Source organism: Anser cygnoides, chromosome 20 (genome assembly GCF_040182565.1).
Source record: "Anser cygnoides isolate HZ-2024a breed goose chromosome 20, Taihu_goose_T2T_genome, whole genome shotgun sequence".
Lineage (NCBI taxonomy): Eukaryota > Metazoa > Chordata > Aves > Anseriformes > Anatidae > Anser > Anser cygnoides.
Genome location: NC_089892.1, coordinates 691,609 through 704,568, shown reverse-complemented (window position 1 = coordinate 704,568; position 12,960 = coordinate 691,609). Strand labels below are relative to the sequence as shown.

General features: G+C 57.9%; 1 protein-coding gene across 14 annotated transcripts in view; it reads left to right on the top strand.

The window, feature by feature from the left end:
- The first annotated feature begins 418 nt into the window (after nucleotides 1–418).
- The window catches only part of MVB12B (multivesicular body subunit 12B), a 67,603-nt gene continuing 55,061 nt past the window's right edge, over nucleotides 419–12,960 (top strand). For 5 of the 14 annotated variants that reach the window (XM_066981043.1, XM_048052952.2, XM_066981041.1 and 2 more), the window contains exons 1-2: nucleotides 426–568; nucleotides 7,099–7,221. In XM_066981043.1, coding sequence (XP_066837144.1) covers nucleotides 557–568; nucleotides 7,099–7,221 — 135 coding nt within the window. In that variant the 5' untranslated portion in view covers nucleotides 426–556. Of the gene's footprint in view, nucleotides 569–718; nucleotides 964–1,040; nucleotides 2,035–2,131; nucleotides 6,043–7,098; nucleotides 7,222–12,960 lie in introns of those variants that run through there. The other 9 variants (XM_048052932.2, XM_066981046.1, XM_066981045.1 and 6 more) reach the window with 9 other exon arrangements.

Genomic DNA, 12,960 nt, shown 5'->3' with positions numbered 1-12,960 from the left:
GGCTCCCAGACCTGTGTATCCCCTAACCACCACAAGCTGTCCTCTCAAGAAGAGAACAAGCTCGGTTGGGTGCAATTTGCTTTTTGATCTACAACAGCTGCTGCCGCTCTCCAAGATGCAGCTTGGTTTAGGGCAAGGACTTAAAGAACTACAGTTCTCCGGTTCTTTTTGCTCTGGACGTCACCTGTCTTCCAAGAGCTCCCGGACCGTGCCTCGCGGTGCGGTGGGAGAAACTACTCAGAGGTTTCTGCCGCAGCACAACCCCACAGAGGCAGCGTTTGCTTTCCAAAGTTTCGGGTTTTGCCCCGCGGGGCTCACGGAGCTGCCCCTGCTTCCCTCGGGCCGGGCGCCCGGTGATTCCCGGTCACAGCGCCGGGGGCACCGCTCGAGGGCAGCCGCCGGGGGTGGGGGCCGGGGGTGCTCCCCGCGGGACCCCGTCCCCCCGCGGGGCTTCCTGCGCGCCCCCGGCGTGGGTGTGGCGGCGGGCGCGGCGAGCCGGGCTCGGGTTTGCCTCCGGTGCCAGCCTCGCGTCGGGCCGGTGCGGGAGGAGGGCCGCATGGCCGCGCCGGTGAGTGCGGGGCGGCTCCCCCGGGCCGGGGGCCGCGGCGGCCGGGGCTGGGGCCGGGGGGCGCGGGGGCGGGGGCCGGGGCCTGGGCGTGCGCGGCGGCGGCGGGGAGCGGGGCGCGGCTGAGCTGCGCCGTGCTGCGGCCCCGCCGCTCCGCAGGCCGGGCCCGGGCCCCCAGCCCCGCCGGGCGAGGCCCCGCGCGGCGCCGAGCCGCGGCCTGCCCGCCGCCGCCGCTCCCCGCCCCGCGCCGCTCCGCCCGGGCGCGCAGGCCGCTCCCCCCCCGCCGCTCCTCCCGCCGGGCCGCCCCGCGCCGCCCCGCGCCGCCCCGCCGGGCGATGAGGAGCTGCTTCTGCCTGCGCCGGGGGAGCCGCGACCCAGCGCCCGCCGCGCGGGCAACAGTTAAGTGTCCCCGGCCCCTCGGCACGGCCAGGCCGCCGCGCTCCGGGCCGCGGGACCGGGCCCGGCCCCGTGAGCTCCCGCGGGGCCCGGCCTGGCGCGGCGGGGCCCGACCGTCCCCTCCCGCGGCGCCCCGGCCCCTCCGCGCGTGGGGCCGGGCCCGCCGCGAGGCCCCCGGGTGTCCCCGGGGCCGGGTGCCCGCCCCCGGGGCTCGCTCCCCGCGCGGGGCCGGCGGGCGCGGGGCGGCGACGTTGTCCCGGAGCTGGGGGGGGCACCGCGTGCGGCCGGGCCGGGCTGCCGGGGGCTGCCGGGGGCTCGGGGGCGGCCGTGGGGTCTGACCGAGTCCTCGTGCCCCGGCCTAGCGAAGAGCTTGCTGCGAGCGTTACGGGACTGGTTGGGGAAAATACCCCCAATACCGCGTTTCTTTCGGTCTGTTGCTGCAGGTGTTTGCGTGGTGGATTCGCTTGATTGCTCTTTTTTCTCCCTCACCCGTTCTCAGAGGTTTCTGCTTAGCTGGAAGTGATGGACGTGCGCTGTTTGTCTTTACTGAACAAGCCAGAGAGGGGACACCGAGCTGCCCAAGTTTTATTTACTCACTTCTTACATTGCCGGTGCTTAGGAGTTTTCACTGCGGTTTCTGGAAGGATTCTCAAAGATCCACAGAGCTTTAGTATTTGCTTTCTCTGAGCTGGGATGCTCACGGACTGGTCGTTATAACACCAGCTGGGTCCTCAGCTGAAATGGGGAGCTGGGCTTCAGAAGGTGTTCAGCTGGTCACGTTGAAATTTACATTTATCCATCCTGTATTTATTTTAAAACCAGTGAGAGTGTGCAAACGCAAACCTTGGTGCAGCCTGTCGTGTCCCATGGCAGGCTAGCAGTGCGGTTCAGCGTCGTCCCTGAAATTCTCTGCTTTAGCTATTGTATTCTCTCAGCATACTGGGATGAAGGCTTCGTTTGAGCTTCTGGAGGTGTGAAAATAAATACAAAATGTTCCGGTTCTGCAGTGCACACTTCTCTAAGTGAGTCCCAAGCTTTAAGGCACTGTAGCTGCCGGGGACTTGTCCGCACAGGTACCAAGATAGAAATAACTGAACTGAATGTCACTTAAATTTTGCTGCCCCGGTAGAAGGTCATCTGTGTATGGAAATCTATTTTGGTTTGAAATAGGACACTCCTCGCAAATGGCTGCCCACCTGCTGCGAAGCAATACGAGATCTGGGTTTTGCTCGCTCCCGGCCGAAGTTCCTGTTTCCATTGAGGTCGGTCACAAGCTGAGGTGGGGCGGTCGGTGTGGGGACGCTCCCGGACGTGCCTTCGTTTGGTGAGAGCTGACGCTGAGGTTCTGTCTGCTTGTGACCGAGGCTTTGGGGGTCCCAGCTGCGTGTCCTGCCACGGTCTCCTGTTTTCTGACTCAAACAGTTGTGCTTCAGGAGCAGAAATAGCAGGCCGGCAGGGGCTGCGTCCTGCTCCCGGGGATTGGCAGCCCTGGTGGGAGGACCAGGCGTGCGGAGGGGAACGCCGGGGTACCTTCCGAGCAGTCTGTGCTGTGCTGGCTGTACCCGCCTCCTTCGCGAGATGATGCAGCGATAACCAGAGCACGTGGATGAGTGTCTCAGCAGCGTGTCTGCTCTGGTTTGATAGGACTATTTCCTGCAGAGTGCAGGAGCTTGGGTAGTTGATAGTGGTTTTTTTCAGTTTTGCCTTAGCTCATGGTTTTCTGCTCTGTGGGAAAAGCTAGATAGTGTCACAGTTCAGGGCTTGCAGCTGAAGGAAGAACCAGTAAGACCCTTCTTTCTCCAAGTCCTCTGCTGTTTAACTTCATGACTTGGCCTGCTTTGCTGGCAGCATGGAGTTTCTATGGCAGATACGTCCCCAGGCACTATCTGTTCACCTGCCACCTGCTCCCAAACTTGCCTCACTTGTTGAAAAGGAACACCAAGAGGGGAGAGCGCTCTACAAGCTCAAAATAATGCATTTATTTCTAGAACCGTGTTCCTTTGTTACATGTGTCTCCCAGCCAAAGCTCAGCAGTGCGGGTGGTCAGGTCGCCTTAGTGTAGCGCTCAAATGGACAGTGAAGCCAGGAGAAAAGTTTGCCTAGGATAAACTAATAACATGAGAGATGAGCTAGCGAGAACGCTGGTGAGAGAATGCAGAAAGGATGGAAGCAGACAATGTCGGGGGCTCCGGGTGCCGGGGGAAGGGGCGCTGTGTGTGCCCGTGCAGCCTGCCGGGGGCTGCAGCGGCTCCCGGCAGTGGGAGGCCCGGGCAGCCGAGGCGCGCTGAGGTGCTGGGGAGCGCCGGGTGCTGCCCGCCGCGGGCAGGCGCGGGCCCTGCGGGGCGAGCTGGGGCTCGGCAGCGGGTGGGCCCGGCCCTGGGCGTCGTGTGGTGGCGGATCAAACCGCGGCTCGGGCTGCATCGTGCCCGTGAGGGTTCCCGGCAGTGCCGCTGCCTGCTGTCTGCGCCCCCTCTGCTCTCTGCGCCCCGCCTGCGTTTGCCCTGCGGGCTGGGAGGCGGTAGGGCCGGGCAGAAGGCCGCTTCCTCTGCCTTGCCTACGAGGCTCCACGGGCTGAGAGCTTCCCGGCACGGAGACTTGCGGACACCCGGTTAGCCGCTCTGCGCAGAGCCCGCCCGGTCCCCGCTGCCCACAGAGCGACTGCTGCTGGGGTTGACGCAGGAGCGCTTGCTTCGCTGGTGGGCTGGGCTGGTTTTGCTGGCGTTTGTTCCAGGAAGGTCAGTTCCCGATATTCCTGCCTGCTGCTCTGGAGAGGGAATCTTCCCGCGCTCTCGGGCCGCCACAAGGAAGACACGGCGCCGCTGACCTGCAGCAGTCCGAAACCCTGCGCAGAGCTGGCCGAGAGCGTGGGTGGTGCTCCCGCGGGCCTGGCAGGGCGCAGAGCCTGTACCCCTGTACCTGCCTCTCAGGGTGCCGGCCCATCTCCCGCCCTGCTGGCCGGCGCAGGGCTTCCCCGGTAGCTGCTGGGGGCAGCGGCCGACCCCAGCCAGCGCCGCGTGCCTGCGGAGGCGCCTCTGGGGGCCGGCCTGGGCTGGGGCCGCGCGAGCGGGATCGGGCTGCCCAGGACCCCCACACCTCCTGCCCCCTGTGTCCCAGGCACAGCTCGAGGCTGCCAGAGGTGTTCAGAGCGAAGCTGGCAGCGCTGCAGCCAAAAGCCATGCGTCCTCGATGCCTCGTCCTGCGGGCACCCCGCTCTGCCCTGCGTGCGGGACCGGTGTCAGCAGGGTGCGTGCAGCTGTGCGGGGCAGGGCGTCCTCGGCGCAGGCGCGGCCTCTCCCCGCTGGCTTTGTCTGAGCGGTCCCAGCGGGGCTGGCGCTGCATCCTGTCCCGGGGCTCGTGTCCGGCTTCCCCTTGGTGCTGGGAGCTGGATGTGGCCCTGCAGCTGAGAGCAACCTCCAAGGAGCACGCTCCCAGCTAATGGGAAGAATGTTCTTGTAATTGTTCTGGGCTGTTCCCAGAACAACCATGCGGCAGGAGGAGCAGCAGAGGCCCTCAGAGAGCTCGGCGAGCAGAGCGGAGCGTGGGATGTGACGGGCTGTTCCCTGGTCAGCTGCTGTGAGTTCTCAGCCACCACGATGCTAGGCAGGCGTATGGGTCAAACTTACGTTGTTTAAAGAGAACTTCGTTAAAATAACAAGCTGTCCGATAGGAGTATCTATAGATTCCTTCTCCTTGATATAATCTGTTCTTTCACTGTTTGGTTTTTCTATTATTTTTAAGTTCAAAGGCGTGCTAGAAAAGAAACCAAACTTGCAGCAAGCGCCCTGAGGGAGAAGTGAGTTGTAGCTAATCGTCGGTATGATTGCCCGGCCAGAAACTCCTCTTTGACCTGTGTAGAGCTCAGAAAAACGTTTGTCTGGGTGCACGGACTGGTTTCTGCCGCTCCGTATCTGTTCCAGATGCATCCTTGGTACCACCTACGGACCCCGGTGGCCGTCCGATGGCCGTGCCTGCACTGCTGCGCCTGCTGCTGCCCCTCCTGCGCCTCGCCGCGCCTTCCGCCCGTGCCCCGGCAGGAAGCCCCGCGCCTCCGTGCGTGGCCTCCGCCGCTTCCGCCGTGCAGGGGCTTTGTGTGAGCCCTGACAAAGTGCGGATTGATGCGGTTTCCTCTCCCCTCCCCCTGCCGTGCCGTGCCTCCGGCCCGCGAGAGGCTCTGCGACAGAGCTGCCTTTCTTCCCCGGGCCCAGGGCAGCTTTGGGCTGGGCGGGGTGGGTGGGGTGGGTGCTGCGCCTCTGCCGAGCCCTCCCAATCCTCAGTCCTCCGCACAGCTACCAGAGCGCTGAAATCTGTTGCGTGCTGTTCTTTGGTGCATTGGGGAATACCATCGCTTACCTGAATTGCAGCTCCAGGCGGTCTGACAGAAGCTGGTATCGGCATCCATCACCTCCCAGCTCCTCCCGGCATGTAATAGCAAGTCATCAAATTATTGAGAGTGACTTGGAAAAGTTTCAGGAAACGTGCATTCGTATGAAGAACAGATTGCAAGTTCTTTATTAAAGTCACGTTATGTTTGCTCAGTTCTGCACATTTTAGGCGATTGTTTCCGCATTATTTGCGAGGTATTTTGAGGAGCTCGTGGGCACAGTGCGGACGTGCAGCGGTGCTGGCTTTGAGCAGCACCCGGTGGCATTGTTAGCTGCACAGAGCCCTTCGTTCCCTGCTGGCCCTGACGGCGTGGAGGCTGTGGTGAAGGGAAGGGGGCGAGCAGGTAGGGTTCAGGGGGCCCTTCTAGTTGTGCTTTGGAAGCTTAAATCGTGTAGGTAAGAAAGTGGGCCTGCTTCAGCTGGTGGTGTGTGTGCTGGATGCTTACCAGGTGCTGAAGCAAAGCTCTGTCCTCGATTTGGTTCGTTGGCAATGGTATTTTTGTCATTTTGAGCACTTGTTTCCGTTGTTTTGGACACTTCAGGCAGTCTGCTTGTTTGTGTGGCATTGTCGTTTATACAGGGCCCAGACTTGCTCTTTCTTTGTTGCCTGCAGCACGATGTTTGTTCAGACTGGGCATTGTGAAGTGTAAACCCAGGTCCTGCTGGCACCAGCGCTCTCCTCTGCCTTTTCTAGAAGCAGTAAGTAACGAGCCATCTTCGTGGCCTAGAAGCGCTGGGTGTCATTGCTCTTAGGAGGGAACCGAATGAGGTAGCTCTGGTTCTCAGCTTGCCTGGCTGCTGGGCGGCGGTGCTCCTTCACGCACGGTGCTGCCCTTCTGTCTGCAGGCGCGTGGGGGGCGGTGTCCTGGGGCAGTCCTTCCCCAGAGCCAGAGAGCTCTGGCTCTAGCTGCCAGCCTCTGCAGGAGACCACGTGCTGAGGCAGCGGCACCTTTCCTCCTCCTCCTCCTCAGTGAGCTATTTTGGCAGCTCTCTTGTCCTCACCCCCTGCTTCCAGTAGCAGCATCTCTCCAAATGGGTTGGTTTCACCCGCTTCTCTCCCTCTTTGTGTCTCTCTTTCCCCCGCAGTGTTCAGTGCTCTTCTCCCTTGTTCCTGGAAGATGCTCAGGCCTCTGTCTGCTTTGCATCAGACCATCCTGCGTTGCTTCCTCTGCGTTTCCCTGGTGCTCAGTTCCCTGCAGCAAGCAGAGTTTTGCATATAGTGCCAGATACATCTGTGCTGCTACATGAAAGCGGTCTCATTCAGGAGGGTGCGGTGAGACTGAAGCCTCGCAGGGGAACGCTCACCGTGCCCAATGTCTGTCTCGGATGGGGAACCTCATAACGAACCCATTACCAGCAGATTTCTTGCTGCTTAAAATGGCAGAGCTACTTCAACCAGCCTGACTGGGGGACGAAATTTGCTCTTTATCTGGGAGGGAAGGGATGAACTTGGGTTTTCCCATCACTGGTAGATGGAGACGAGCCCATACTGAATATCCTGGAAACAGTGGAATTAATCTCAGAAGAGGCTGCTGGCCCAAATTCCAAACCTGTTGGGCATTGCACAAATGTACCTTCTTATCAAAAACAAATGAAGGTGCAGAAGGTGTGTCTGGCCTAATCCTTTGTTTAACTTGGCAGTCTGTGGTGTTTCAGCACAAGCACTGTGGCATGCACGCACGCAGGCTCTCGGTGCTCTCTGTTCCTCTGAGGTGCGCTGCCCAGCAGCCCTTTAATTCTGTGCCTTTCTTTCAGGATCAGTCCATGATGCCTGAAGTGCGAGACCTCTCCGATGCGTTGCCTGACTTGCCGATGGATCCCATCACGGGCGTTGGTGTGGTTGCATCCCGGAACCGTGCACCGACAGGTTATGATGTAGTAAGTAGAGCTTTTTCAGCTGCTGTTGCTAATGCTTTGGTTCCTCATTAACGAGGCTTTGCTTTGCTGGGAACAGCATCTCTTCCAGAGAGGGCTTGCCATCAGACGTGTTTTAAGAAGTAATTTGGTAACCAGCTGCCCACCTCTCAGCCCAGGGTACTTAGCAGTGCATTTGCTCAGCGGAGGTTTGTGGGTGCAGTCATGCCACTTCATCTGTGCTCCAAGAGGAGCATAATTACCTGGAGGAGAGGTTTTCAGAAACAGCTGGCCACTGTGGCAAGCAAATTTACTGATCCTAGTAACGTTCATCCTGAAGGATTCCTAAGTATCGCACAAATTACATCTCTGAATAAATGGATCCCACATCAGCTGTTTAATCCCACATATCAGCACTGCACAATAATGATGAGAAGCTCCAGATTGGGAAGCAAATAGCTTCACAACCAGCTGAAATTGCAAGGGCAATTTTGATGGACAGAATGCAAACCTCTAAATTAAGCTTTGGCAGGAGGCTGGGCAGCAGGAAAAGGCAGCTGGATACAGTAGAGACGAATATGTGAATGGGGGGGTGGAGGTCACAGTTTAACGGCTGCTTGTTCCCTGGATTAGTTGCTGTATAGCCACCAACGTGATTGGTTTTTTGCCTATAAAATGAGTGTCCCAAACAGTGAAACATCGTGAAATACTGACCTTGCAGAGTACTGCATGGGAAGGCTTGCCCTGTGGTCCCTTTTTGTGTATCCTGCTCCAGCTGCTCTACGTCACACCTTGGATTTTCAGTGTCACACAGCTTGTGTAATGGAGAGTGGAAACCCATGGACTGCGGCTTTGCTCACACGTTTACAGCTCTGGATCATGTATGATCGCTGGATCGCTGTACAGTATGCCCTGTACAGTGCGAGAAGGAAGCAAATGGATCAGGCTGAAATAAGGGGCGGTGTGTGTGTGTGTGTGAGACAAGGCTCCTGAGAGACCTGGAGGGGTTTTTGCATTTACTGCATTTTTCTGAGTGCTGATTACCTGTGTGAGCCAGGCTGTGTAATTAGCTGCTTGCCCTGATAAAGGAGCATGGGACAATGTGAGAGTTGTGATAACAGAATTGCATTCTGCCTAAATGACTGGGCAGAGAGCGTGCTCACCCCAGATAGCCTGTCTGAGGTTTAATAGGGAACTTTAGCACTAGCACAGTTTAAACTAAACAAGATAAAAGATTCTTCCTGTGGCTTAATCCAATTACAGCGGTGTTGTAATAATGCTTGTGAATGTGGGTTGCTCTCTCCTAGGGGGCACAGAGCGGAGGCTGCCTTTCCTCTGATTTTTCTGTTTTGCTTTGCATTTACAAGGAGCTCTTTTGACCCGGGGCCAGTGGTCCCTGCCGTAGGCAGAGGTGGTGTCTGCTGGCTGCGGTTGCTTTACCTGATGCGTGGCTTCCGTACGATTCCTCCTTCAGCTGTGCGCACGGCAAAGCGGCAGCGTGGCTCCGTGCCTGGGGCTGTGCTGGGCCCCCAGGAGCTGCCGTCAGTGTCCTTGCGCTGCACAGCACCTGCTGTGGTGGGGCTGCTCCGGGGGTCACGAGGCGTCCTTGTGCCCACATCTTCCGTGGGACGGGCGAACGCGGGGCTGTGCTCCTCTTGCCTGGATGTCTGGAAGGGGCTCCTCTGCACGAGGCAGCTGCACCTGGTGTGTGGGGGCACCGCTTCCCCACGACCGCTCTGGAACCCAGCCTACAGCATCTCAAGGCACGGAACCGAGCATGCAGAAGCGTCCCTCTGAACGCAGAGGGCGAAGGCTGTAGCAGGTCGTGAGACGCGGGCAACGTGTGGGCTGGAGCAGTACCAGGCTCTGTGTTTCTCCAGATCTTTTAATAGCTGAAGCACCGAAGACCGGATTTTGCCAACACACATGGAATGTGTCTGAATGTAGATTCCTGAAAATCTGCCCAAACTGGCAAGACTGAGCCCAGAGGTGGGGAGGAAAGGGAGGAGAGATGGGTGGAGGTCTGGGGCCAGGCGGGAGGTGTGGTTCCCGTGCTGCTGCCTCTCGCCGCAGGCTTGCGGCCAGCTGGGCGCCGTGGGTTGCTCTGGGGCTGCTGTGCTGGGGCAGGAGTGGGGGCAGCCCCTGCCAAGGGGCAGGCGGTTCCGCGTGCCTGTTTGCCAAAACAGCTGGCCCAGGGCTGCCAGTAACAGCGTGCCGGCTGCAGGTCGCTGCGCGGCTGGAGGAGCGGGCTGGGAGACGCCTTCCCCACCGCGTGCCGCTCTACGTCCAAGGAATGTCTTCAGCTCTGAGGAGAACGACCTTCCCTGTGGGGTGGGAAGGCGCTGTGCCAGGCGGGCAGGCGCCTGGCTGTTCAGCTCCACGTTCCGCTTCCCTCTGGAGCCCGTCCCTGCCCCCTCTGCTCTCTTGTTCTCTGTTCGTACCCCTCCTGGAGCTCTGGGCCCAGACAGCCCCTTACAGCGGGGCACGGGCTGTGAACTGGAAGAGCCTGGGCCTACCCTTCGCAGTCGTGTCTCTGGAGTGTGTGAATGCTGCGACTCCCTCCCGCTTTTGGTGGTCGTTGCAGACAAGGGGGTGGGAAGAAGTTTGGCGCAGCCACAACAGAGCCAGCCCAGATCTGGGGGTACCACCCCCACTTCTCCCTCGGTAAGGCCAGGATAGAAGTGTGCCCAGGGTGTTGGGCACCATCTCCGCCATCCTGCATGTTCCTTGCACTTTACCGAAGCAGGGAAGACGTGGGCTGGGGTTGCTCAGCACCCATCCTGCTGGGACAGGCCTGCCGCAGTCTCTCCACATCCCTTTCCCTCTCGCGTTACCCCGCCGTGGGCACGTTGCCCTCACGCAGCTCAGGCACGGTTCTGCTTCCAGGGGCGGTGGGGATCCTCCTTGCCTGCAGGAGCCTAGCAGATGATGTAAGACGTTTCCTGTTTATATCACTCTGTTTTCTTTCCCCGTGAGTTTTCTGACAAGTTAATGCATGCTTACATTCCCCAGGCTTGGAAAGAGGCTTCAGCAGGATGGTGCGGAGCCACAGCATTCAGGGTCAATCGCTGGGGATGGAGCCTGCAAGTGTTGCATTTCAGCAGCAGCAGGCGTGGCTTTGCTCGGCGTGCCCATGGGGAGCTGGTGAGGTCCTAGCCCTGGCTGCTTTCTGTTTTGCTGCTTGCATCGCCCTAAGCACTGTGCAGGAGTGGTGAGGGGTGCGCGCTGCGCTGGTAGTGGGCAGCGGTTTGGCTGGGCAAGGAGGTGCCGGAGGAGCCCAGGGGCTCGAGCCCCAGCTCTGCAGGGATGCCTTCCCTGTGGGAGGCAGGAGTAAGGCTGCGGGGAGAGAGCCCCTGCACCTTTCCAAAGACGAGTGGAGTGCTGTGCTGGGTGACTCCCTGGGAAGCTAACTTCAACCGCTTTGAAATTTGAGGAGTTAGAATTGCAGGGTAGTTGCCTAAAAGGGTTTGTGGTGTGGTTTTTCTTTTTTTTTTTTTTGTTATTACTTTTTGAGGATTTTTTCAATGCTGAGTCAGGGCATAGCACTGGTAGGCTCTCACTCCTCTGGGAAGGCAGAGGTGCCAGCTTGTGCACGCCCGTGCTGGAGACTTCGTGCCTTTCAGCTGGCAGAATCAGGTGTCTCTGGGGCAGCCACCTGTGAGGGAGGTGGTGTCAACTGAGGTGTTATACTGCCATCTCAAAGTCACATGTTGTTGTAAGTCATACAGAATTGCTAAAACTTAAAGGGCTTAAAATGCAAAGCTGAATTGGACAGCAACCGGTGTAGAGGTGCCTTTACAGCTTCAGACTGGGTTTGTTGTTACCTGTTGAGTTTTGAGCATCTTTAATGTGGGAACAAAGGAAAAACTGCCTAATAGAGGAGAAAATGAACAGTAGAACTTGAATGATATTGTTAACAAAGTAATTAAATTTGGTTGTAGTCCCTCAAATTGTTTGGAATTCAAGCAGCGTGTCCCTATATGTCAGTGGTTTTTTATGTAATCAGTCTGTTTTCTGAATGTGTTTTTATCAGGACAGACTTACTCTTAGGGGAGGGGAATGCATGTGGATTTTAAGTATTTCTAACTAGCACTTTAAGAAATAGTTGAATTCAAGGAGTAATTAACAAAAATAAAAAAAATGCTGTGTTACAAATTCTACTATTTCAGAATGCCGTGTGCTTCTTTGTGGAAGCCTGGCCACAAAAGCTACATCTGCTATGCAAGAGGAAGGGGTGAGCAGGGGCTTGCAGACAGCAGTTGCCAAAATGCAAAGAGCCAATCCACTTTGCTGCCTTTGCTGATCAGACAATGCTTACACTCTTCTCTCCTGCACTTGGGATAACTGGAGGGTTTTGTCAGCACACAGCTCGCTTCCTGCACTCTGCACAGAGCCTCTGCTTGACAAAACGTGGGTGCAGGCAGTACCAACTAATGTCAGCTGCTTTGTTATCAGGCTGCTGCGTGGCCAAAGTCTTACTCAACGCAGTAGGGGCTGTTAGAAGCAGCTTTTGGCCTGCAGGCCAAGTTTCCTCAATTTCTTCTCTGTGAGGGTGGCACTGAGATTAGGCAGCTTGCTGAGCTTGGGTCTCATGAGGTGGCCCTTGAAGCTGAGCGCGTGCAGCGTAACTCTTCAAGGCGGCTTGTTGGAAGCATTCATCACGTGTTTCTCTCGGGGTACTCAACAAGTAACTCGCGGCTTTTGCAGTGATACCCAATTTTTGGTAGTTAACGGATTATTTTCCTTGGAGTTTACTTTCCTGGCCCTGTTTTGCCTGCTCATCGCTTTCTCCCTTTAAGGCATAATGGCATTATGGATGTTCCTTAGCGGTAGGCGTGTAAGCATTATTAACTCCTGAAGCCTCTCCTGACAGCTCAGAAGAAGGCCAAGCAGTGCTTGCTCCCCTGTTAGCCTTGCTGGTGTGCTGGTGCGAGAGCAAGCTGAGACAGCGAGGTGCGGGCCGTGGCCTTTGGTTCACCGGCCCTGTCCCCGCTGGCAGCGGGGGAGCTGGCATGGGCCCATCTGCAGCCAGGTCGTGCTGTGACCCGAGGCTTGCTCTTGTTACCTCTGATGGGGAGTCCTGGAAATGTCTGTACCTCCACAGAGAAGGTGTGGAAGCTGTTGGCAGGTAAACTGGTGTCGTGCTGTGAAGCAGTTCGCAGAGTCAGCGATTGTATGGGTTAATTTCTTAGGGATCCTGCGGTCAGATGTTTTCTGTTGATTAAGGCTCGCAAGCTCGCTTCCAGTTTATCCTGGGGAGAAGCAACGTCTGGGAGTGGGCTTGAAGGCAATGAATGCCGTTAGGTCTGCTTTCCGTGGAGGTCTGGTGCCCTGGGCAGCTCCGGGCTGGCAGGCCTAGGAAGGAGGGAGGTGTGGGTCGGGGCCGCGGAAGGCAGCAGGCGTACGCTCTTGTGCGGCGAGAAGAGGGGCTGTTCTCCAGCGACGGGTCTGCTCCACAGCTCTGCTGTGCGTGCAGGGCAAAGCCTCCGTAAGAGGAAGGGAAATTGAGGTATGAAAAAGGCATACCCGAGTTTTTCATCTTCCCGAGGGAGCGAAATGCAGGTGCTCTGGTACAGCAGCCCCAGTCCTGCGGTGGGATGACTGGCACAAGGGCTTTGGTTTGCCTCTCTGTTGTAACTGTTGTAGCGCCACCGCTCCTTTGAAGTGACATTTTAATCCAGTTTAAATCATGTGTGAAATCACAGGGAAAGGCTTAAAGATCTGTGTGGGAGTACTTCTTGTCCTAGCCTTTGTCTCGTCAGG